At 39.6% G+C, this 26028-nt stretch overlaps 1 protein-coding gene across 1 annotated transcript in view; it reads left to right on the top strand.

The window, feature by feature from the left end:
- LOC109476484 overlaps positions 1 to 26028 on the top strand; it is a gene marked incomplete at its 3' end in the record, with an annotated part of 130748 nt that overhangs the window by 82707 nt on the left and 22013 nt on the right. The window contains exons 87-120 of the mRNA XM_019777420.1: positions 485 to 627; positions 1294 to 1445; positions 1897 to 2132; positions 2705 to 2854; positions 3615 to 3775; positions 4964 to 5058; positions 5962 to 6159; positions 6713 to 6890; positions 7652 to 7845; positions 8421 to 8548; positions 9057 to 9297; positions 9596 to 9794; positions 10321 to 10418; positions 10859 to 11022; positions 11728 to 11845; positions 12376 to 12548; positions 13194 to 13353; positions 13815 to 14093; positions 14354 to 14485; positions 15019 to 15209; positions 15733 to 15934; positions 16353 to 16484; positions 16783 to 16935; positions 17344 to 17556; positions 18379 to 18472; positions 19368 to 19485; positions 20784 to 20929; positions 21555 to 21688; positions 22169 to 22279; positions 22877 to 23032; positions 23430 to 23699; positions 24004 to 24212; positions 24800 to 24959; positions 25544 to 25632. Of these exons, the coding sequence (XP_019632979.1) occupies positions 485 to 627; positions 1294 to 1445; positions 1897 to 2132; positions 2705 to 2854; positions 3615 to 3775; positions 4964 to 5058; positions 5962 to 6159; positions 6713 to 6890; positions 7652 to 7845; positions 8421 to 8548; positions 9057 to 9297; positions 9596 to 9794; positions 10321 to 10418; positions 10859 to 11022; positions 11728 to 11845; positions 12376 to 12548; positions 13194 to 13353; positions 13815 to 14093; positions 14354 to 14485; positions 15019 to 15209; positions 15733 to 15934; positions 16353 to 16484; positions 16783 to 16935; positions 17344 to 17556; positions 18379 to 18472; positions 19368 to 19485; positions 20784 to 20929; positions 21555 to 21688; positions 22169 to 22279; positions 22877 to 23032; positions 23430 to 23699; positions 24004 to 24212; positions 24800 to 24959; positions 25544 to 25632 (5577 nt within the window). The remainder of the gene's footprint in view (positions 1 to 484; positions 628 to 1293; positions 1446 to 1896; positions 2133 to 2704; positions 2855 to 3614; positions 3776 to 4963; positions 5059 to 5961; positions 6160 to 6712; positions 6891 to 7651; positions 7846 to 8420; positions 8549 to 9056; positions 9298 to 9595; positions 9795 to 10320; positions 10419 to 10858; positions 11023 to 11727; positions 11846 to 12375; positions 12549 to 13193; positions 13354 to 13814; positions 14094 to 14353; positions 14486 to 15018; positions 15210 to 15732; positions 15935 to 16352; positions 16485 to 16782; positions 16936 to 17343; positions 17557 to 18378; positions 18473 to 19367; positions 19486 to 20783; positions 20930 to 21554; positions 21689 to 22168; positions 22280 to 22876; positions 23033 to 23429; positions 23700 to 24003; positions 24213 to 24799; positions 24960 to 25543; positions 25633 to 26028) is intronic.

Below are 26028 nucleotides of genomic sequence, written 5' to 3'. Positions count from 1 at the left end.
AGGCTGCAGGGGGGGGGGCATCAGTGTGTGGGCAATGTAGGTTCAGAGGTGTAATACTAACATTCCTGTGCATACATTGTATGGAACTGTACAGGGTAGGTAATCTTTTCTGTTGGTGCTGCAGTGTCAACTGAGACTGCAAGGGGGCATCATTGCTATGTAAACCTTGCTCATTATCAAATACTTTATAAAAAAAAAATTATATAACATAGCTTTTATTGACACAGAAAAAATTACATTGAAGGAGACTACGAGAACAAGACTAGCTATTTCCATTGAGTGAACATAGATTGTACACATTCTTGTGACATACCAAAAACAAATAATTCGCACATGACAATAATGTCACTCATATGCTGTTATCAGTGATATTTTCTAGTAAATTAATACTATAGATTAGTCTTGTAGTATTGTCGTTGCCATACATTGTACATGTACCATGCAATAAAGTTCATTCATTCTTTATGCTATTTACCACCTGTAGCCACTGGTGCATGGAGTTCCCCTACACTTCACAGTTCATGCCTGTAACACTGGGGGAGGCTGTTCCACCGCCACATGCAGTCTTCCTACCTTAGATAACACCTTACCCAGTGGGAGAGTAGATGTGGAATATCTGTCAACCAGGTAAGCAAGTTTACCATGACCATTGCCTCTGTTAATGGATGTTTTGTTTTCCGTTCATCATTTTCAGTTTTCATTTGAATACAAAAGAGTCACACAAAGTGAGGGGGAAATGGTGTAACCACAGACTAACAGCAAGGCAGTATTAAAAAAAAATTTACGGCTCTCAGTGGCCAATATGAGATCACATCGGCGCACCAAATCCGTAAGTTTTTGGCACCCCGACAGACAGATTAGTCTATAAGAGGCTCGGTGGGCGTCACTCCACCGTATAGGTGGGGAAGTCGTGTAAAGTGCATTTCCCAAGGGCACAACGTGGGGCAGTATTATGGAATGAAAAATATGGTCTAAAAGACAGCAAAGCGCAATCATGTAAGTCTGAAAAAAATTCATAATGGAACTATATGCGCAGTATATTCTTGAAGAAAATTGTTGACTTTTCATTAATCGAAGCAGCCTGGCCAGGCCCCGGCTTGGAAATGTGACCTCAGCATAAAGGACTAGGGCATTGGTTGAAATGTTCACATTTTGTAACTTTGTGAACTCAACATTTTTCTTCAACTGTCTCCAAACTGTAATGATATCATAATACATGTAGAACAAGGTATTGACTATTTCAGAGGTCAATATTTCAGAAATATTGGATGAAATTCTTTCTTCTTTTATCAGTAATCCACAGAAGTTGAGTGCTACTGCCAAACTGTTTGATGACTCCGAGCTGACAGCACAGAGAGTAGGCCTGGGCCTGGGACATGGAGTGTGGGGGGACCAGGTAACTCCCTGGCAGGAGTTCACCCTCACTAGGGAGACTACAACTCAAGGTTAGATGTTTGTTTTCTTCAATTTATCAATCAATGAACAAACCAACTAATCCCTCTTTCTCTTAATCATTCACTCACTAAAACATAGTATTCTTCATTCATTCTCTCATTCTTTCAATCATTCACATTTCTTCATTCCTTCAATTTAAATTGTTTTCAACAAGACAATTCAGTTTTTATGGTAATGCAAAATGACTTGGATGAGAATTTTCCTTATTTTGAAAAAATTAAAGCAGCTAATACTAGTATTTAATTTGAAACATGCTTTCCAAGAACTGACATCTTAATTTCTGGATTGTACAACTGTACAGTAATTTTTTAGGTACAATGTACATTCAATTGTTACTGTAATACAAGATATTTCTGCTTGTATACAATGTAGCTTATATTTGGTAGCTTGTCAAATGGACCAATCATATGAGGTTATAAATGATTAAATTTGTCTTTGCAGGGGGTCTGGCTTCCTTTACCCCTGGGAGGATGGGTCGTCTTGCTGCAGAGCCCTTCAAGTTTATCCCAGGTAACGGTGTAGCCACTTCCAGCCCTGAGTCTTGTGCTGCAGAGTGTCTGAAGTACTTACCTACACAGTGTAAGGGATTCAACTTCGACTACGGAAAAACCAAGGATTGCGAGCTGAATGGACAAGCAGAGTCAATGGCAGCAAAGGGTGGTGCTCAAATAGAAATTGTAAGTAGTTGGAGACTTTTTTTTATTCATATATCCATTGGCAAGCAATACAATATTACATACACTGAACCATATATTACAGAATAATTCAAATCATAACAAATCCTTGATCATAACAATAAGCACAACAATAATTCAAATCATACCAAATCATTGATCATAACAAGTGTCATAACAATAAGTTCAAATCTTAACAAATCATTCATCAAATCCATTGTCATAACAATAGTTCAAAATATTAGTTCAAATCCTTAGTTGAAGACTTTGTTTCTCTTACACTTATTCCAAATGAAGATGAAGCAGAAAAGGCAGAATGAAAAATTGGCAAAACCATACCACACTTATGTCTAGGTGTATTGTTACAGTAGCATATCGCATTGGCTGCCACCACCTATGAAGTATAAGATATAATGGCAATGATGTCTGAACAGTTTTTAATAAGATCCATACTTCCTAAATTCTGAGTGATGCAGGTAAAATTTGTCTGGTGCAGGTAATTTCAACAGCGCAGGTTTGCAGAAAAAAGTATTGCAAGCGCTAACATGCACAACACTTGTCTTTATTTTCTGCAGTCTGGCCGGATGCATTACTTTGAGAGGTTTGGATTTGGCCACAATGCGTACTTCCTTCACGAGGGGCTGGCATTGGAAGACAACAGCCTGTATTTCTTCAACGTGGAGTCGGACAACTTCATAGGATACACTGGTGAAATATCATCACAGGTAGGCCATTACTTGTCCCAACAGGTACTTCTACATGTAGATAGAGTTGGTTGTGGGTTTGCATGTATGTTTAGCTGGGCAGAGTACATGTAGGTTGACAGAACATGGGTGGGAGAAGATTAATAGGCAGAATGACAGGTGGTCAGAAGGTCAGACACAGAAAATGGGGTGAATTTGAAAGTTCCAAAACCTGAGTCAACATAGAGGGATTCGGAATGCCAAGGATTGTATGAGTAGTTCCCCAAACCTGTACAGGTTTAGTCCTAGTCCCAACTTAAGTATGTTAATATACAATCCCCTTGGAGCATCAGAGCTTCTGACTGGAGTTCTGCTTCTCACTGCTACATGTATATGTAGCATGGAAGTGGCGTTTTTTGTGGCAAAAACACAATTCCAAACATGGCTAAGTTTGTATCCCCCCTTGGCCCGGTTCATCATTGAGGTTGACTTTTTCAAACCAATTAATATTCTCCTTGATCCATTGGTCCACTATCCTCTCTGTCTATTACCGGTATACCTTGGCCCCTTCCCAGTCCACTAGCACAGTTGTGTTCTCGCTGCAATAAGCGCCACCTACAATGGCTACATTGTACATGTAGTCACAAGACGAACTCTTCCTCTAGTCAGAAGCTCTGACTAGAGGAAGATGTCTGACAGGCGTTAAAACACAAGCAGGAAATTTTTGAGATTGCTCTAATAAATTCCCTAAAACCCAAAAAACTTTTGAGAAGTCTGAAATTTGGATTGTTTGTTGTGACAGGGAATCCTGACGGATTTTACCCACCCTGACCCCGGGTACCTGGGTTCGAACCCAGGACAGGAGGAGTTCTTGTTTGACACCTGTGAAGACCTGATGTTGGACGGCTGGGAGCAGGACAGGTGTGCCAGCGAGGCAGACAAGACAAACCTGCCTCAGCACAGGTGAGTTACCTGTTTATCATGCAGCACCTGTATCTGTATCTGTATAGCCAGTATAACCGCCCTTCGGCGTAACACACCAGCTTCTGTATCTGTATAGCCGGTATAACCGCCTTTGGTGTAACACACCAGCTTCTGTATCTGTATAGCCGGTATAACCGCCCTTCGGCGTAACACACCATCTTCGCAGGCACGCGGCGCGGCGGCAGATACATGTAGCTATATCACACCGAACGGCTTGTTACACTCAATCTTTGCACATTTGATTGCATTTGATTGTTGTTTAAAGCTTTCTAGTGATGATGCCCCAACTGTGCTTGGTGCAGGTGGCAACGAGTTCCAGTCTACGATAGTTCTGTGGAAATACAAGTTTTTGAATACCTCAATTCTTGGTTGATTCTACACCTGAGGTGTAATAGAGACTGATTAGTTATTCACAAAACAGGTAGCAAGTGAAGTTAGCACATATATAAATAAAGCACTGTATAAGCCAGAGTCTAAATTTACACCACTAAACCCATAGGTCAACAACTATATGCGACCTAAACATCACATCCACAGACTGTCCAGGGCCAAAGGTATTTAGAAAAATTCCTACTGCAGTACCAAGGTCAATCGCCAGGTGCCCAAAATCAATCTACACAATCCTATTTCACCCCACCTACCCACCTGCTAAGTACCATCTCATTCTGTGGAACAGATCTTGAGATATACACCCAAACATCATCCAGACAAAAAACAGTACCTGTCCAATTTTATGATATGATAATTGTGTCACACTCACAGTAATCAAAATAAAACTATGGACAGTTGTTGGAATTGGCAATACTCTTTAATTCCCATCATTACTGGACCACAATGGCTTATAGTAGCACGTCGACAGAACGTACTGCACCTGCACGAAAACCGTAATGTATTGTACATAGAATTTCGGCAGAACGTCTCATATAAGGTTGTATTTGCTCATATAAGGTTAGCATTTCGACAATAGTTTCCAAATGTTGTGTCGGAAAGAATATCCTCTGCAATAGGAAAAATTCTGATGCAACATTGACCAAAAACCCAACGAAAAAAGTGAAAATACAGGGTTCTGCGCAGGCGCAGTACGTTCTGCTGACTTGCTGCTTATAGTGTAGGTCAACTTAATTGAATTATGATTAAATGTTGATTTACAAATGTAATTTTTTTCAGGCTTATTTATGGTGATGTAGATGGGACGACTGTGTTTAACGGCATGAGGATGACAGTTGGAACCTACTACACCAGAGCAAACACCTTCATTGCAGGTATGCACAAACCATTTTTTTAAACTTTGAAACTTTATTCACACACCTTCTTGCAGACAATAAGTATGAATTGACAGGCATTTACAATGAAATAGATTAAAAACGCTAAGGAGTTAAAATAGACAATGAATCAATTCGGTTCAAAATCAATAAATATAAGTGTGATAAAACTTGTATAGTCTTCTATATATAATACAATTCATGAGGTCACATCGGTATTTACAGATTGTCAGTTAAAGTGTTTGTTCAGCAAGTTTGTCATGTAAGGTATCGCAGAGTTTTTGTAGCGAGTTGTTCTACAGATGGGAGTGTCCAGTTTGTTAGCACTACGTGTGTTTCTGCCAGATATCTGTTTACGGGATGGGGGTAACCAGTCACTGAATTCAGAGTTGAGGAGTTTCTTGGCGAAGGATTAATATATTATTATTAATATCATATCATTTGCTCTCACTATGAAGATGTGTTGAGCTTCTGATCAAATTTGTGAAACTTTTTTATTCCATGTCATAATTATGTTAACATCACAAAATTATTGTCAGTGATACATGTATTGCAATTATTCTGAGTAGAAAAAGAAAGATTTGAAAAATATACATGTACGTTTTGCATTTCCAAAATTGCATTGGGAACGGTGGGCTAGCGAAAACAGATCTATGTGGTGATCACACTCTGAAGCACTGTCCTGCCACTTGCTACATAATGTTACTAGATAGAATCTTGCTGCCAAATGTGTCAGTAGGCACAGGAGGACCTAAGGTCTAAGGAATCCACCAGAGGGTGTCTGCTACAGCACCAATTATAATGGTAACAGCCATTTGGTCCAGATCATTAACCTTTTTTTGTTTGGAGATGAAGATCTAAACAAAGAGGGCATTATCATGAATTTTTTTTATTTGTTTCCAGCCAACTGGGATGGGTTCCATGATGACAACACTGGTCTGTATGGGTACAGCTGGGCCGTAGGGCTGGAGCCAGGACAGGACCTGATACATCCTCACATCGACCCTCATGCACACCTGTATGATGCCAGCGAGTGGACGCATGCAGGCGGCATCTTCCCCATACCACCCATACCTGGATATCCTGATGGGATCTTACTGGGTGAGGAACCTTCAGTATGCTAGGGTTACCCTTTTGGCACCAAATGTTATATTAGTTATGGGATTTGGCAGCAGGGAAAAGTTTAATCTGTAGGCATAGTTAACCAAAATAAATTTTTATATTGTATATAATATAGGACAGTTGACATTATTGCTATCTTTCCAAAATACTCATTCTTATATATAGTTATTACAAATTTAAGCTTTTATTAATCCATATTTTCCTGGACAAACTTGTTTCTGATATGCCCTTAGATAAACTTCAAGATAAATAATGCCAAGAGCAGTTTGCCAATTTTATTTTGCTTTTAGTCCATAGTTTGAAAACAGTACAGTCATAGAAAGTGAGGGGGAATTATGTAACCGCAGACTGATACAATTGATGGAATTGGAGGTCCAAAAAGTCTTTCTGCAAGCTGGGAGGAAGTGGCAGTGAAGTACGCATAGAATCAGCCAGAAATTCACAGCATGAATCGAACAAGAAAACACAACACTAAGTACTTAACAATAACAGAGGTGTAGAATCTTCAATTTCGTGTTATGCTTTGTTTCAGATGGAAAGTATTACGTCACTGTCAGAGCCATCAACGACGTGGCCTTCGGAGGTGCTCTGATCACCAGCGTGTGCCACACCGCACCTTACGGCATCGACAACACTCCTCCTGACTTCCATGATATCACAGAGGTCACTTTTACAGAAGATGAGGAACTCTATGTTGCTTACAATGCAAGGTATTACCTTTTAAGTTCATTGGGCATACATTGTGTACATGTTGTTGTATCTTCATCTTCAGGTATGGAAGTATTTTTTTTCCAACATGTAATCACCAGACGTGGTGACGGCACACTCAAGTTTTTTCAACTTATAATTTAATGCCGCCACCAACACGGGACAAATACATGACAGGACAATACTCATTTACACCTGAGCTAAGTGAGGAAAGCCCTGTAAAGTGCCTTTCCCAAGGGCACAAGATCGGTGGCATGTCAGGACTCGAACCCGGGACTCTAAGTTCCTAGTCGCGTATTCTGCCGCTACGCTACATGACCCCACGGAAGTATTGTTTTGGGTAGCTGAATTGTGGGTTTATGAGTCTGCTTGTCCAAGTAGTTGTATTGAGGGTGGAAGGTAATTTTGCCAATTTTAATGATAAAGATGTCAAGCCTGAAGGGCAGCCAACACTCACCAGGTACTAGTAGTAGTAAGTGGGCAGTAATCGGAGGAATTCAGGAACAGGTGCAGTACTGATTAAATTACACCACACAATTAAATTACATCCTACAATCCCCTCCACAGACCCAAGTCATTCCTGAAAACCCAAAACACTTCAGAGAGGATTGTGAACTTGAAAGTCACAAAAAAAAGAAAAGGCTGCAGTACAAAGAACCAAAAATTGTTGAGGCTTCTTTGCATTGGAAGTTAAGCTGTTTACTTGATTGTGTAATAATTATAGTGGTTTCTGTAAATGTTGCCAACTCTGTCCTGTGCACAGTGATCTCCAGTCAGACATCAGAGAGGCAGATATTGGCCTGGGCTTGACCAAGTTTGACGTTCTTGTGATGGACTGGGTGCGTCATAACTACACCGGCGTTCACGAGGAAGGGATAGCCGGGAGCTGGACAGGAGAACTGACCACTGAGGAGGAAGGCGTGCCATTCTGGCCCAAACTGAGAGTCATCAATGGAGGTCAGTGGTCTTTCTTTCTACTGTACACATTCAAATTTTTCTTGGTATATTTTGTTTACTTTATGTGATCTCTTACATTTCTTGCCTCAACTCGCTTCCCCTCCAAATAATTCCTACATGTACAGTTTTTTTTTCAATTTAATGTTACAGTCACCTTTCCAAACCAAATTGCCCCACCTAGTAGTTAACAGGACTTTCCACTTCTGTTGGATACATTGGGACTCTTAGCAAATAAAGGGCTATTTTTGCAGCTTTAGCAGGCCATCCATTGATTTTGATTTGCTTGTAGAGTCATGCAAGTGAAAAAAAAAGTCTGTAAAGTGCATCTAGATATTTTAACAGAGGCCCTGTCCTCCTCCGTCAAAACATCTAGTTCATGCAAACTGAAAAGATAAAAATACAATGAATATGTTTCATAGACCCACAGCAACCCTCTAAAAGTTAATTGCCATTTTCATTAATTTGGTTGATCTGCTAATTGTGATGTCAGTCAGGATTGATATATATATTATATATTTTCAAAGTTATATGTTCCTACAGCTGATAGAACTTTCAATATCCTTGTGAATGTTTAGTTGATCTGAGAGGGATGGGAGTGTCTGATTTCCCCATTGTCATGGACAACACACCGCCCATTGCCGGGGTTGTGTATGATGGGTACCAGTATGGCAAGGACCTCAACTGGACTATGGAACAGAATGAGGTATGCATAGTAGGGAAGATACGTCAGGGTTGTACAGTTGAGTCAAATACACTGACACACAAGCATGTGGATACACACACGTGCGCCCGCACACACACACACACATATTTTATTATATTAACATAGTGCGTGCACTCACAAGCTTGCATGTACAAGCACATACACAAGCACAATCTTACTGTTGCACAGTCACACATGATGATATACACATACATGTACATGTACATGTACATGTACACACACATTAAGTCACACAAACACACAGTCAAAATACATGTTCATACTTACGTATATTATGATAAATTGACCGTGGCATTTCATGTTGGAAACCATATTCAATATATATTGTCAATCTAGACTACATAGGAATGAAACAATAAATATTTTTGTGATGTCAAAGCTGATTCCTAAAAGTATTCCTCTGTATCATTTGGATTTAAGAATTGATGAATTTGGCAAATGGTACTGACAAGTACTGACAATTTTCCCAAATCTACCTTTTTTTCAGGTTTGTGCAAACTGGAAGGACTTCTATGACCCTGAATCTGGCATCAGTAAGTACATGTGGGGCGTGGGCAGCTTCCCAGGTGGATATGACCTGGTGAACCTGACCAAGTTCAGCAACAGGGCCCACCAAACCTGCATGCAATTGGACGAGCCCCTGGTCCACAACTCCATGTATTACAACATGCTGATTGCCTACCACGGAGGGTTTAAAAAGCTGAGTGTTACTGCAGTCAGCAACGGAGGTAAGTTTCAATGGTTTACGGTCTTAATTGCCAATTGTAGTTGTAACTATAGAATCTTCTTAATCATCAGCACACTAAACAAGCCATATCAAATACCAATATGCTATTGTAGGGAGAATTTGATGCATATTAAATTAACCATTTTCCTATATACATGTATATTGATATATCCTCTCATGACCAGGTAGATAACAGATTAATTCTTAACCCTTTCAACACTGAAGTAACGATTTAGGTATCGGTTTAGAGGTAAGGCAGTGGAAAAAATGTTAACCATTTTCCTACCTTCCTGTCACAGCCCGGGTAGACCTGACCCCACCAGAAGCTGGCTGGATTGTAGACGGAACCAGTGAAGAACTAGATGCAAACGGTATCCCTGTGGACGAAGAGTTTACTTCGGAGCAGGCCATTGTTGGCGCCACGTGGGGAGACTTTGTTGACCCCGAGTCAGGCATTGATGAATTCATGGTGTCTGTGTACAGGAGGCAGAGGGATAGGTGAGTAAATGTACAAGGTATTTAGTTTGTAGTCCGTCTTTTGAATAGTGATTCTGTGAATTAAAACTTATTAATAATGAAAATTGTTCTTAATTTCATTATTACACTGTGTGTATAATATACTGGATGTTGATTTCTGCTGATGATTTATAATTTATGGGTACGGATTCTGTATTGTTTTGGGTGGTAGAGTTTATAGGTTTGTCTGCCCACATAGGTTCCATTGCATAGTGGGTGGGAGGTGATTTTGACAGTTGATAGGGTCACACCTTATGGTAACCAAGCACATGCTGGCTGGGAGAAAGTGGGTGGTATGAGAAGTGGTGTATTGCCTGATTGAGTTACATCATACATACATCATACTGTGCATTGGAAGGCCACAAAACCTCCAAAATACTCTGAAATATTTCCCGTTTCTTTATTGTTCAGCAGGTTAATGTACAACCACCCTGAAGTGTTATAAAGTATTTTATACCAGCTTCTCTCATTCACTTGTTGACATGCGAAATTTTCTTCCTTTTTCCAGTGATGGTAACTATGGAGACGACCAGCTGATACACGGGCCTGATGACATTGATAAGGACGAGGGGTCGGTGGTGTTTTACCACTTCCATCTCCTCCACGGTAATGTGACCTGCTGAGGTCTTCCTTTACTACTGACAGTGTCAGATAATCACATTACTTATAATACATGATGGAAAAAACCTGCACATACAGACTTAGTCCTGTAGCCATTTGATTTGCTAATCCAATGCGTTAGGACATGGTAGTGGAAGGTGAAGCCCATCATTTTTAACCTCACTAACCAAAGTCAGGTACGTATTTTACACCTGTGTGGAGTGAAAAAAGTTGTGTGAAGTGCCTTTTCCAAGGAAAAGTCCACAACGCCCAGCCAGGAATGCTGGGATTGATCCCCTATCTTTTTTTATCTTGTGTCCACTTGCCTAGTAACTCAGACATTTGGCATCACACCATCATTACTAAGTTTGTAATCATACAAAACATCTTTGAAATGATTTTCATGGAAAAATATTGTGTAATTTTTCTTTGTTTCAATTTTACAGCTGACATTGTCACCACAAAGTTGACAGCCATCAATGTAGCGGGAGGTGTGACAGAAGCTCTGACTGACAGCTTCATCGTGGACCTGACTCCTCCTGTGTTTAACTACCTGGTGGACATCTGGGACGGGGATAACTCTAACCCTCCTGTGGACAGGGACTACCAGGTAGACATCAGCCATTGCTTGTTAAATCACGTTTCCTGTCGGCTCGCAGATTGGACGGATGTTCCCCCATCCGTAACACCTCTCTTATTAGTTCTCACTTCTTACCCCCTACCTACCCTCCGACTCCATTCATCGTTGCCACTTCTTGTGAGCGGTGGCATGTGCAGGACTACCCTACCTATGTGTCTGTCCATTTTGTGGACAGAAAACTTAGTGCTCTTCGGAGTTTATGAAGAAGAGAAGGCTGGTTACTTTCGTGCGGGGTTGGGTTGCTGAGCTGTGGGTTTGTTTGTCTGTTTGTCCAGACTGAGTTTAGGTAGAAGAGGGTGGGGGAAGATAAGTTACAAAGTTGGGGTAATTAAACAAAAAAAAACAACATATAGTGAACATGATACAGTAACTGTACATTACTTTTAAATTACTGGACTACTGTCAAGTTGCCTAGGAAAATAAAAAAAAACAGTATAACCAGATTCAGTCAACTATTATTTTGAATTCAAAAAGTTCAAAGCTTACAACTGGTCTTCTTATACTGCATGCTGGAAATAAACAAGGAGGTTCAATACAAGATTTTAAACCTCCTTGAAATAAGCCTACTCAGCTGCATTGTAAAATTTGCATTTTATGTAGTTACTGTAGCTTGCATGTACCTCGAATTCATTTTTCACTCTCATTTTGAAATCGTAATTTGTGAACCACTTGCAGACAACACAAAACTCCCTGTCATCGAGTTGGAGCTACCAGGATGCTGAATCTGGACTGGACCACTTCAAGCTGGCCATCTTTGAGACCTTCCATGGAACCAGACAACAGATTGTACCAAGTAAACCTACCGTTTTTACTCATAAAATACTGAAGATATCCTGGTTTTGGATCAGAATGAAATCATCATATGCATGGTACAAGCTGTGTAACATTAAAATGTCCTATGAGGAATTTCATACTAACATAATTATAACCATAATTTATAATAATAATGGTTTACCTTGTACACAGAATATCTGATGGATTATCAGTTTTTTATCGCAATATTAGGGACCATTGGTCATTATACTCCCTGGCTCTTAAATATTAAAAGTGATTGATCATTCAAACCTGAAGAAGGCTATAGAGACAATCTTTTGCTATCTCCAGGAGTTATATGTATTGTTTTGTGACTTTGTACATGTATTCTTGTGTTGCTACTACATGTATTTGAATGAATCTAAGACTGTGGCGGAATGGAGGGATTGATTATCACAGATTGACCACCAGGTCAATTTGGAAGGAAGTGTTAAAGGCTAGAAGTTTTAGTTTGAAGTGCTCTACTCAGTCAAAATTCAACCTGCTCTGTTTTTGTTCCTCTTCACACAGATAACGAGGCCTTTAAGCTGCTGTACCCAGCAAGCCTGACCCGGCACACGGAGACAGGACTGAGTCTGTCTGCAGGAGCCATGTACCAGACCAGGATCGGGGCGGTGAACAGAGCCACGCTGACGTCTATCTACCAGACAGATGGAAATGTCATCGACCCTTCTCCTCCTGCTGTAAGTTTCTCTTCTTTTAAACTTTTTTAAAATGTTGAACAGTTTAAAGCCTGTCCCCATTTCAGTAGTATGAAGCAGATTCAACTTTAAAGCAGTTTATTAAGCCTGTCCCCATTTCAGTCGTATGAAGCAGTTTGACAGACTCTCTTCTGAATTAGGATAATATTATTGCTAGAAAACAAAAAAAGAATCCCAATGTACAGCCTCATCTGCTGTATTATATTTGTATTTGGGAGAACAAAAAGTACAACTATTAAAAGCTACGATTCAGGATCCATTAGCTGCTGGTAGTGCAATTTCAAGTGGCAAAATACCAGAGGTACATGTCTGTAAACAAAAATGATCAAAGGGTTAATATCATTAGTACAGAAGTGTTATGTTGGGTGACTGAGCTGTGGATTTGTGTATACATGTAAATTCTTCAGACAGAATAGGTTGACACCATGTGGAGGGATGATTGACAGGCAGAATCACAGCAGGTCAAAGGTCTCAGAATCTGGCCAGTTGCCAGCAGGAATTAGAGCTCAACATGGAGGAATTCAGGAAGCCAAGGATAGTGTACTTCCCGGTCGTTGGAAGTCGCAGATTTCTTGTTTTGTTAGCGCTTTGCATAACTGTCGCTTTGTTGTCAAATTCAACCTACAGATGCAGTACCTGCGTGTGGGTGTACTTGACGGAAGTGCGGAGGAGAAGATAGACGGTTATGTGTATCAGTCAGACCCTAACGGTATCCAGGCCTCTTGGCTAGCTGTGGATGGAGAGAGTGGGGTACAGGATTACTGGGTCTCTGTCGGCACAAGTGCTGGTGAGTCTATAGATGTTTTTACTTCTGGGCACAGAAGTATTGTTTTGAGTGGCAGTCAGTTGGTTTCTCTGCCCTTATCATCCCCCTGTTGTTTCATGGGTGGGCAATGATTTTGACAGATGATTGACAGAAGTATCAAATGTAAGTGGGCAGTATTATGGAGGAATTGAGGAAGTGGTGTAATACTGAATTGAATTACATCATACAATCCCTCCAAAGTGCCAATATATAAAATTATGTAAAGTTTGTTTTGCGAATTCATGCCCGAAGGCTAATTGCAACATACAATGTATAATGTGTACAACTTACATAAAAGAAAAACAAGTTTCTATTCTATTCAAAACAAGTGACTCTTCTATTCAAAATACAATCTAAGCTTATAAGATATACAGTATATAATCACAAAACCCCCAAATGCTCCTCAGATGTCTAAAATCCCTGATGATTGTTTTTTTTTTCAGGTGCTGATAATATCCTGCCGTTTACAAACATGGGCTCAGAACGTGCAGGCTATATCAGTGGTCTGACCCTCCCTCTTACGGACTGGAACACCAACACTCCGCTTTACTACGTCACTGCCAAGGCACGGAACGGCGCCGGGTCTTTCTCCACTACGATCACGTCTACGCCCATATTTGTCGTAGACCAGGACAGGGCCGGTTACGTCACAGACGGCCCTGAAGAGAACACGGATCTGGACTATCAGAGAACCAAAAATATCCTCACTGGACACTTCTCAGGTAAATAGTGCTTTTCATGCATCATGTTGCAATTTTATGACAGGAGGGATTTAGGCTCCTGTTCAACCACATTGTATTAATGTGTTTGAGTAATAATGTGTTTGTCACAACAAAACAGACCATCTGCGAAGGTAAACATTATGCATTTGCTTTGCAAATGTTACCTTTCTAATTTTTTTTTGTTCTGTTTTGCTGCCCTGCATGAAATTGCATTGGATGCCTCTAATTTGTGCTGATGATGCATTCTATTAATCCATTAGGTTTTGAGAGCCAGTTACATGGAATTGTGCACTACCTGTGGGCTGTGGGGACCTCCAGTGGGGAGGACGATGTTCAACCCTTCCTGTCTGCTGGGATCATCCTCAAACCTGAGGACCAAGTCAGGGGAGGAGGTCAGCCTTCATTCATGGATAAATAGTCTCTGATCAATTACATGTGTCTTCTGTGATTTAGCTCGCAATAGATATTGTTGAGTTTCTCAATACAGTCTACCATCTATCATACTGTACATGTATATAGTACATAAACAGAAAGTAGATTAGAATCTAATATGACAAATAGTAGACCAATTTACCAAGAGGCTTTTTTCTTTCATTGAACACAATTTAATGCCCTTGTTTGCCCTTAATGCACTGGATAAAGAAAACCAACAATGAAATGTAAAGGTCAACACAGCCTTACAAAACTAAGCCATAGAATAGTTATTACACAAAAATGTAGTACGAAAATTACTTTTTTTAGCAATGCCACACAAGGTATCAATCTACTCTTGCAGCCAAAGTGCAGTTCTTTGCCGCCAATCAAATTGTAGTTTCTATTCTTTGCAGCCAATCAAAGTGCAGTTTAGATTCTTAACAGCCAATCAAAATGCAATATAGATTCTTTGCAAAGTAGAGTTTCAATTTGAATGTCTTCTCTTAAAAAGGACTGGGTGGCAGTGGCAAGGCGAGAGCTATCCTGTCCCTGAACTGTGGAGTGACGTACTACCTGACGGTACGAGCCATCACAGGGTTCGGTAACCTCCTGGAGACCTACTCAGACGGTATTCTCATCGACTGCACTCCTCCTACTGTGGACATCACCAGTATTGGGATTGTGCCTGTTGGTGAAGACTCGGTATGTTGATGGCTGAAAGAGAACACAAGACGATTGTACATTAAAAGCTTATCACACCACATATATTAGTCTACAATCATGTATACGTACATGTGGTACAGGTCGATTTTCAATATACAGAAAATAAAGTACAAGCAAAGCAACACAAAGACAAGAAATAGACACAAGAAAAACGCAATTTCAGAACTATGAGAAGTGTTTTGTGAGCATATTTAACTTGGAGCTGTGGAGATGATTTTATGATCGCGTAGTACAGGTACACCACTTCCTGAATTCCTCCACATTCCACACATGTAAACTCACACCCAGCACACGGTGGATCGCCTTTAGGTTGAGATCCATGTCAATCAATAAAAAAATCGACCAATAATTCTCCCTGCAGCTACATGTATCTCAGCTTGTCTGCTTGACAAGCATACACACAAACCCACAGCCAAACCTATCCAAAACCATACCTCCATACCCAGAGGCAACAAGATATGAGTGTTGACATGCTTGCCGTTCTTTGCTATTGTTCTTACAGAGCTTGGCCCCTGGTACAAACCGTTACCAGTTGACCTCAGGCTTCATCAGTGCAGCCTATGATGTCGCCGACGACAACTGTCCGGTCAGTTCCGGCTGGTACCAGTTTGGTACGACACCCTACGGCAGCGACATCCTGTCGGCAACGTCTTTTAACCCTGCGTACAGAAGCAACAAGGCTGGTGTTAGACCTGCTGCTCCAGGTACTGTTCTTCTTATATGTGCTTGTTTGATGTTTAAATATATACTGTATTATTAATGGTGCTTGCAGAAGACTTCAATGGATATAAAATGTGTTTCATTAAAGTATTGTCCTTGGTGCTGAAATATCTGTAGCTGTTGTGTTTTAATGAAAATCATGTTGACCACTGGAAATTGTAATGACAGTATTGTTAGACACTTCCTTTTAGATGAAACAAGTCTGTGGATTAATTTCTTTCATAACAGCAATTTTAAAAATTGCTTTCTTCGAAATTGCCTCCTCTATAGCTGTCTTTTAAAGATGTGGTTTTGAGCTTTTGTTTGGCAAATTTAAGATTCGTGTTTTTTTAGAACTCGGTTGAAGTTTGACAAGATGTTGAAGACTGTATATCTACGAATATTTTGCTCATTTCTCCGCAGGTGTTCCCAACATTCTGACTGTGTATGGTAGTAATGTGGCTGGACTTACCAACAGTGCCCAGAGTGGCAGTGTGGTGATAGACTACACCCCTCCTGTTGTTGGCACCGTGAATTGCCCATCCTACATGTCAGGTAAGGTTCTGGGCTTTATACATACTATTAGACACTCAGATGATGTTGACCAATCAGGAACCCCCATTTTAAATTCATTAAGAGGCCTTGATATCATTGGTCAGTAATTAATTCAGTCAAAAACCTCCCGTTCTTTTAAGCTGTGAAATAAAGCCATTGCAAACTTTAAGTCTTACATTAAGTTACAGTAAGGAAGTACTGTCTCCACAGTTGATAGCTTTATATTTAAAGTTACAGTTTGGCTGTGTTTTTTGTCAATAGATTGACTTTTCTAAGTTGATGTAACATCGTGTTTCAGCTGCCACTGAGCTTCAGTGTAGCTGGCAGTTCTTCCTGGAGTCTGAGAGCAACATCGTCAGCTATGACTTCAAGATTGGAACCAAACAGGGCCTGGACGACACTTTTGCTGCAGTGTCTCTGGATGGGTACCGGTCAGAGTACAGAGCCACAGGTGGGAACTTGCCTATATAGTAAACAACCATCATCTTAGCAAAATTACAAATACCCAAATATAACTAGGTTTACAAATGAAAAATATTAGATCTACAGGCACTGTAACAATGAGATTTAAGTCAAAATTCAAAATGATTTAAACAGTCTCAGAATGACAAACATAAGAATGTATACAACAATCACAATACAAAAGCAACATTATCTTTACCACAAAACAAACAAACAAAAAGATCCAAAAAAGACAGTGAGGTTGAATTAGATGTAAAAAAAAGGTCTCTCTATAGGCTTTGAAAAAGTAGATGTTTTGGTGGAAATGACTGTTTCAGATGAAGTTGGCTCCATCATATAGCCTACTACTATAGCTTACCTATAATGAATATGAACATTTTTACTTCCTTTTCCACAGGTCTAACCCTACAGGACCAGAGATACTACTATGCCACAGTGACGGCCTACAACAGTGTGGGTCTGAAGACTGATGCCTACTCCAGTAGCATCATTATAGATGCCTCACCGCCTGTTAGTGGGGTGGTCGTGGAGGTCTCTGGTCTCAACACCTTCAACTACAGTACTGGGGATGTAGTCTACAATCCTGTGTCTAACTGCACTACTGAAGAAGGTCAGTAGGAAATTTTTCTACTAGATACACTTTACAGATTGTACAATGTATGTATGCAGAATAATCTATTCTATGATGTAATTCAATCAAGTATTTCCCCATGATCATACAAAACATCCTAATGCATTCATGACAACCACAAACACTTCCAGAAATCTGATATCTCTTATTTATTTTTTCAACTATATAGAGTATCAAAAATGTCCTTCTAAAGGAGACTATGGCACAAACTAAGCTTTCTATCCAGGTGTTTCGAAGAATATGTTATCTTCAGGAGACCATTGATTATCTGATGTTACATAACATGTCAGATGCCCAAGAGAAGTCACTGCTTTAACAATTGAATGAGTATGATTTCAAAGGAAAACTTACTGTTCAGGTTAAGATAGGTATTATTTACAGAACTCTTGTATCTTTATTACCTCCGGGGGAGGAGACATCCTTCCGGGGAAGGGTTTTGTGAGAGATTTAGATTTTCACGTTCGCAGCTGTTTCTCGCGTTTGGGTGGACGGATTCTTTTGAGACTCGGTATATGTTTTGCTATTGTGCTGCAGATAATACACGTTCTTTTGTTTTTATTGTATATTTGTTTTCGGGCGTGAAAATGGTATCTTTTAGTGGCCCCAAAACACCCCTTTGAGCGTGAAAGTGGTCGCGACCGTTGACCTTTGGCGTGTTTAAGCTATTCTCAGTCTGGTCTACGTATATGACCCCTCACACAGAGGGGTGTCCGGTCTCGATAAATTCTTTGTTTAACCCTATATAAAAATATACAATAAAAAGCCCGGAGGTATAAAATCTCAGATTTTACTTGTTTGCAGAATGTGAGGCACTTGATGCTACCTGTCAACAGTCCATCACACAAGTCACTGCTGCCTGGACTCCCTTCAGTGATCCGGAATCTTCCATTGCCAAGTAAGAACAGTCCCCATTCTTTATTATGAATATCAGCACTTCGGCAGAACGTACTGCACCTGCACGAAACCTGTAATGTATTGTGTGTAGCACTTTGGCAGAACGTCTCATATAAGGTCGTATTCACTCATATAAGGTTAGCATTTCGACAGTAGTTTCCAAATGTTGTGTCAGAAAAGATATCGTCTGCAAGAGTGAAAATTCTGATGCAACGTTGACAAAAAATCCAACGAAAAACGCAAAAATCCAGGGTCCTGGGCAGATGCAGTACGTTCTGCCGATGTGCTATGAATATCCAGACTTCTACAGAAATATTGTTGTGGGTGCCTCAGAGCTGTGTGTTTGTGTAATTATTGTGGGTGGGGGAAGATTGACAAGCAGAATGCATACCAGACACAAAAATTGGGTTAAACTTAAGAGAGGGTTGACAGTACATGGATGGGGAACATCAACCATGAGAAAAACAGGAAGTCAAAAAGGTCAGACACAGGAAACGGGGCAAACTTAAAGATTAAAAAATATTCTAGGATGTCTAAAATCATGTTGTTCAACTTGTTGCACATTGTCATGGTTTCTTAAAGACTGAATTTTTCTGTCTAATAAGACTCTAGCCCTAATAAGATGTTTGTTTAAAGTTAAAACTTTTGGTCCAACACAAAAAAATCTCTCACCCAGAGCTTTCGACCAGTCACTCTGGTCTTCCTCAGTAGACTGACCCAGTGAAGCTTGTCACGTGGCTTCTTTGAAGTGTGACGTCAACACTGGGTCAAAGGTATCTGGTAGACGATGTCGGCCCCCGTCGCAGTTCAATGTAGGCCCTGATGTAAATGGCTTCCTTCACCCCTTTCAAGAAAGAGTCTTGTCCAGTGTTGGATGTTGTTTGTGTTGTCTTTAGGTATGAGTATGCTGTAGGGACCACCCCAGGAGGGGGTCAGCTGAGAGAGTACACAGAAGTACCCGGTGGGGTGTCCTCTCTTACTGTCATGGGACTGGACTTGTCACAGGTTCAACAGGTATGGACTCAAGTTTTCTTGTAACAGCTTTTCAAAAGACCATTAGTACTAATTTTCAGTAAGGCCACACCAATTTAATTTCTTGGTTAACGGATTTTTCTAGGAAAATAATGGAGCAGGCGGGCGAAAAAAAAATAAAAATGAAAACAGGCCATGATCCTATTATGGTCCAAAATGGTACAATATAGGAGCCATGAAGTCAACACAGCAGGCTGGTTCAAAATTTAAACAATGAATTTTGAACTTTTAATGATACCATTGCATTGAAAGATGGAATAACTGTAACAACTAGGATGAAAAGGACTGTTTTCAACTGTTCAGGGCAAAATATGAGCATTTTGCATTTGATTCTGAATTTTCATTTTTATTTGCAAATCAGAAAAAAATGAAGCGGGCGAATCCGTTAACCAAGAAATTAAATTGGTGTGGCCTAATGATAAAATTCATCGTAGGTCGTTGTAGGGTTTTGGTGTCGTAGTATTTTCAAGGAGACTGTGACAGTATCAACTGCTGACAGATCTATTACTGGCTTTTATATATTAACATCACAGCTACATGTACATTGTATATAACATGTACAATAACTGGGCCCGTCTGTACATATAGTCATATTATTCTTTTACTGATGTAATATTGTGTGTGTATTTTATATGTATGTTGTATATGGGCGTGTTATGCCTGAAATAAAGAAAGAAAGAAAGAAAAAGGGATGGCTATCCTAAGAATGCCCTAAGTCTGCGGCAACACAATGATTGCACAATAATTACACCCATACACATATTTACACAGTGTATTGTATAGTGTAACATTATTGATTGATGGTTGTATAGTGTAAAATTGTTGTAATGATTGATGTAATAATTGATATTTAAAATTGTTGTTAAGATAAGTTTTCCTGAAGCATAATAGCAATTGAAGTAAAAGTACTAAATAATAGTTGTATTTTTATGTTCTATAGGACTCCAGGAAGAATAGTGATGTACATATTACTAATGGAGATTCCTTAATAAACAAACAAACAAACAAATACACAGTCATATTTAAAGAAAATGAAAGTACAGAATAGTTTCAGTTTAGTGCAGCTATTAAAAGGCCCCCACACTTATAGGAAAGAGTATGGTCCTCCCTGGTGTGAGTGGTTCAAACCGTACAGTCTGGTTCTCAGGTTGACATCTTGTACAGGTGATAGTCACCTTTTATGTCCTTTCGCAAACATGGCAAATCTCAATAAATATACATGTAGGTAAGTAAGTAAAATGTTTCAGATAATGGTGATGTTACTGTTGTTTTGTTTCTAGGTCTTTGTGTCTATCAAGGCCTATAACCTGGCAGGTTTGACCACAGTGGCCATCTCCAACGGTGTATACATCAGTCTGTTCAGCGCAGGACTTCCACCCATGAGCCCAGCACAGGTGTTTGATGGTCCTGTACCTGGGAAAGACCTGTGAGTATTTTAACCTTCAGCCTGCTAAGATAACCATGTGACATCACGTTTGTATACATTTAGGTTGTGGGTTTTAAGGCAGCAGAAAGAAGGTTAAAGCTCAGTAAAAAACAATAAACAGACTTTCTAGACTACTAAAAACTGTATGGGAGTGAGACTTTTCTATATATGTCAATATCATATAGTACAATACGTCCAAAAATTTTTAAAAATGGAGATTCTCTGTGCTGTACCATACTTAGAATCTACCTTTATCTGCTTATTTTCATCAAGTTTAGCATAGTCTTTACTTTTGAAATTTAGTCATATTTGTGAACTTCTCATCTATTCTGTCATTTTCACACTGCATGCCATAACAAGCAACAGACTTGCAATAGAAGGAAATTGGACGAGGAAATGGGATAACCTTTTCTGGGACCTTTGACCTAACTTCCTGTCAATGTCCCCAAATGTACCTACATGTAGGTTGAAGAAAGAAACTAATAGTAATGTTAACCCAATTAAACACACTTTTAACAAAACTTCCATACACAGGTACATGTAACTTTCAAATTAATATATTTCACTCCATACTATAGCTATGGATGAAATATATTGTTGATAACATTGTTTTTGTTGACTACAGTGACTTCCAGACGGACCTGAATGAGATCCGAGCCAGCTGGGACTTCAGTGGAGACCCGTGTCCTGTTGTAAACTACGAATGGTCCATCAGAAGGGTGGACGAAACACTCATCCAGGACTTCACAGACACCAGACGTAAGAAAACATTCAACATTCAAATTCTTCCTAGTACATAGCATTTTTTATATTATATTATAATATATGTATTATGAGATATACAGATAAGCTTATTTCTGTATGTTATGAGATACAAGTTTGGTATCGGGCAGTAGTAAGAAAAACTAAATGGGGATCTTAAAAAAACAAAACAAGTTGCCAGCCTGAGGCTGCTGTAAGACATATAACCCAGCTGCTGCCCTCCTCTTTGTCACCCCCCCTTTCCAGCAGTATTATGACAAGAACAATTAAATCAAAGTTAAAAAAGGTTTCTGGTGCCCTGGTTTGTATTAAGGGTTGGTTGTAAGGCATATGTAAATACCATATTTTTTCTTCTCTTGCAAATACGTTTGCTTCTGTGTTCAATATTTCTACTTTGTCCATTGTGACAGTGAGACTTTGTCCAACAAAACAAGATTCATATCATAATGATTTTTTTTGTGTGTCTGTTTTATACAGTGAGAACTGAGAGTGCTAATGATGGTTTGGAGATGACTGATGGTGAAACTTACTACAGTGTCGTGAGGGCCACAAACGTACTGGGTAACACTTGGACTGTACGCTCTGATGGTAAGTTTAACTGTTCAATGATTTTTATAAATATAATTCATATGCATATAAAATGTACATGCCCCAAAAAGCAGTTACTCATTGACAAGCAACTGGATATGATTTTGGAAGTGGTCGGTCGTTTCAGCTAGCATCCACTAGCTTTTGTCAGTGACTACAATGTACATGAACGTTATATACATGACTATTTAGACATACAATTCGTCGTAAAATCTTGGTCTCCCTCATCTGCTGTTGGCTTCTCAAGAATGATTGTTGCAATAGGAGACAATGTTGTCTTGCGTAAGCAAAGATTGATAAATGGAATTCTCAGGAACAACAAATCTTGATATGCTTGTTTCTTGTAAAATGTACATTGTAATATACAAGTCATAGACAAGTCTCTCTGTGTTAATTAATTCTGTATCATAAAAACATGTCAACAATTTGTACATGTCAACATAGTTTAAAAACACACCTTATTTGATGGTACTGGTATGCCTCACCAGTGGGTTCATCAGTTGAACACCACCCGTCATGGGTCACCTGTCAACATACATGTACAATGTATTTACATGGCATGCACTCATGTATTTACATGGCCATGCACTCTTCCAGGTATTGTGGTACAGAGAGAACCTCTTGTTCCCGGAGTCACCAGGGACGGCAAGATCATTGGCTACGACCTGACCTATCAGGCGTCAGTTACTGACATCTGTGCCAACTGGGACAACTTTGGGGCCAGCACTACTGATGTCAACAGTGATCCCTCTGGTGAGTGTTTGTAAATTTCATCAAAATTCTATGCCTGATATTTTGCCAGTTATGTACAGAGGTTTGTGTGTGGAGGTTTTGTTTTAGTTTTTTTTTTAGCTTCAGGAAATGATGTAACTACAGACTGACAGGAAAGTCAAAATGGAGGTCCAAATTGTCTCCATTCAAGCAAGGAGAAAGTGAGGGTAAATTGGAGGTCCAAATGCTCTCACTGCAAGCTACATGTAGATGTAGGACCCCAAAAAAGTCATGTCAAACTGAAGGTCAAAATGGCCTTCTAACAAGCTGTGAGGAAGTGACAGTGGAATATGCACAGAATCAGCAAAAAATGTAAAGAAAACAAGAAATTTAGAATTCAAGATTAATTGCACGTACTATTATGATTCCTTTTCACCAGGCAACCCACAAGTTGAGCAGCCGGAAGAACATCGCGCCATAGACTATTATGTCGTCTCCGTGGGAACTGACCGGACATCATCCAGAACCCGTAACAACATCGTCGCTCCCACCAACGTGGGCCTGAACAAGACAGTCTGTTTCTACCACCTGAACCTGGATCCAGGAGACTCCTACTACTACGTGAACGTGCAGGCGTTCGGGAAAAACTTCGCTCCTGCTGAGGCAACGTCCAATGGCATCCGTGTTGGCTACGACAGTGGAGTCATAGGTACGTTTGTATGTTTTTTTCTTGTGTTTCGTTCACATTTAGAGCTTTGTATGTTTGAACTTTTTAGACATTTTAAGCCAGATGCAGTTGAATTTGCAGTGCCAACCACAATATGTTCTACAGGCAATACCCTAAAATATACAAAAACTATAATATAATATAAAAAATATAAAAAAAGGCAAACTAGGTAAATCTTGTAGAGTGTGAAATGAAATCAAAAACACTGTCTGAATGAAAGCTCATCTGTGTTCAACTCTACAACTGTTACACTTACTATAAAACAATGTCTACTTTTTTCCAACAGCTGGAAACATCAGCGTGTCCCCCTTCATCAACTCTAACAACTCTGTGCTGGTCCTGTGGGAGGGTTTCCAGTCCAAACCCAACGTCTTCCCGACTTTCACCTCTGTGTTGGCCATGAGGATGTTCATGGTCGGCATCGGGCGTAGAACAGACAGGCAGAGGAGGACAACAGCACATGAGGACGCACAGGATCTCAACTGTAAAGATATGGTAAGAACTGAGCTATCAACCAAGAATTGAGGTGTTCAAAGACTCGTATTTCCAAAGAACTATCGTAGACTGGAACTTGTTGCCACCAAGCACAGTTGGGGCATCATCCCTAGAAAGCTTTAAACAACTCCTGCACTAAATGTGCAAAGATTGAGTGTAACAAGTTGTTCAGTGTGATATAGCTAGCTGCTGCCGCGCCGAGTGCCTGCGAAGCTGGTATGTTACGCTGAATTGCGGTTATACCGGCTATACAGATACAGAACTGTTACCACATTCTACATGTACTAGCTGTATGTACAGTAACTACAGTCACTTTCAATTGGTTATCTGGCCAGCCAACCACCTTGCACAGCCATCCACCTCCAGTCATAATCCAGTAATGGTTTCATGTAATTTAACAATTAGTTAAGACCTTGTTAGCGAAAGTGAGTCACCACGCACTTTCACTAACCAGGAAGTAAGAGGATTGGTATGATAAAACATATGATGAGAAGTCTATAATGATAATTTGTATTATTCAGTAAAAGATCTACATGTACATGGCCAACCCGGAGTGATGGAATAATTGAATGTTGTATTTTTTCCAGATTGATGAGAACAGTGAGGTGTATCAGACCATGCTCCCTGAGATCTTTACCATAATGCCATGGACCATGATAGAGAAGGACACGTTCTACAAGGCTGAAAACCTGTCCTTTGTACACGACGGAGAGTACTTTGTAGTGGTGGTGGGAGTGGATGAAGCTGGTAAGAGTCAGTCATTCTGTATCAATCACTTAGTGTGAATATTTTCTTCAAGTTTGAGGTTGTTTGTTTGTTTATTGGTTTGCATATATTTAAGAACAATAAAATGAACATATTACTGAGTCAGACAATAAAATAAAATGCTGGGGAACGATATGAAGCCATAGTGGTTTGTCTGGGATCTTCCCCGACAAAATTAATTAACAACTGAAATAATGCTAACAAATCAAATGGTAATAATGAATAACAATAAGTAATTAATAAATTTGATCAATATGATAATGGTAACAAAACAAATAGCAACAATGAATAACAAAAGTGATTGATAAATAACGCTAGTTAGAAATGATATGTTAAAACAGAGGTTAACAGAACTTTAACTGCAGTACAGACATTGGCAGAATTGAAGCAATAACTCAAGAAAAAAATAAATGAATTTTAAAAAGAAACGGAAATTCAAACTTATACAGATGATTTCCATAGATTATGAGGAAGAAAACTTTAATGAAAATTAGTAACTTGCCTAAAAATTCGTATACACTATGCAAATAAAATGCTTAGAATCTGGAAATGATACATTGTTTCAGGTGAATGTGAGAAGAGCATGGAATACTTTGAAGTTGACCTGACTGACCCGATAGAGGGCTACCTGAGGGTGGGTCCACTGCTTGGACAGGTAAGAAATATCTACTACTACTACTATTACTACTACTACTACTACTTTCACTACAGTAACTACTACTACTACATGTACTACTACTACCACCACAACCACATTACTACAACTACTATTACTACACTGTTATACTATATAATAGTAACTACTTCTACTAACTACTACTACTACAGTACTATTACTACAGTAACTATATAGTAACTACGGCTACTACTATTACTTCATCTACTAGTACTTTTGATACTACTACCTACTGGTACCACCACTACTACTACTATACAATGTACTTCTGGTAATAAACACGCAAACCCACAGCTCAGCCACCCAAAATAATACTCCTGTACCCGGAAGTAAAAAAAAAGCAGCATTTAATTCCTGGAATGTTGTATTTTCCAG

The sequence above is a fragment of the Branchiostoma belcheri genome, unplaced genomic scaffold (genome assembly GCF_001625305.1).
Source record: "Branchiostoma belcheri isolate BF01 breed outbred unplaced genomic scaffold, Haploidv18h27 scaffold38, whole genome shotgun sequence".
Lineage (NCBI taxonomy): Eukaryota > Metazoa > Chordata > Leptocardii > Amphioxiformes > Branchiostomatidae > Branchiostoma > Branchiostoma belcheri.
Note: the sequence above shows the minus strand (reverse complement) of the source record. Positions and strands in the feature narration are given on the sequence as shown.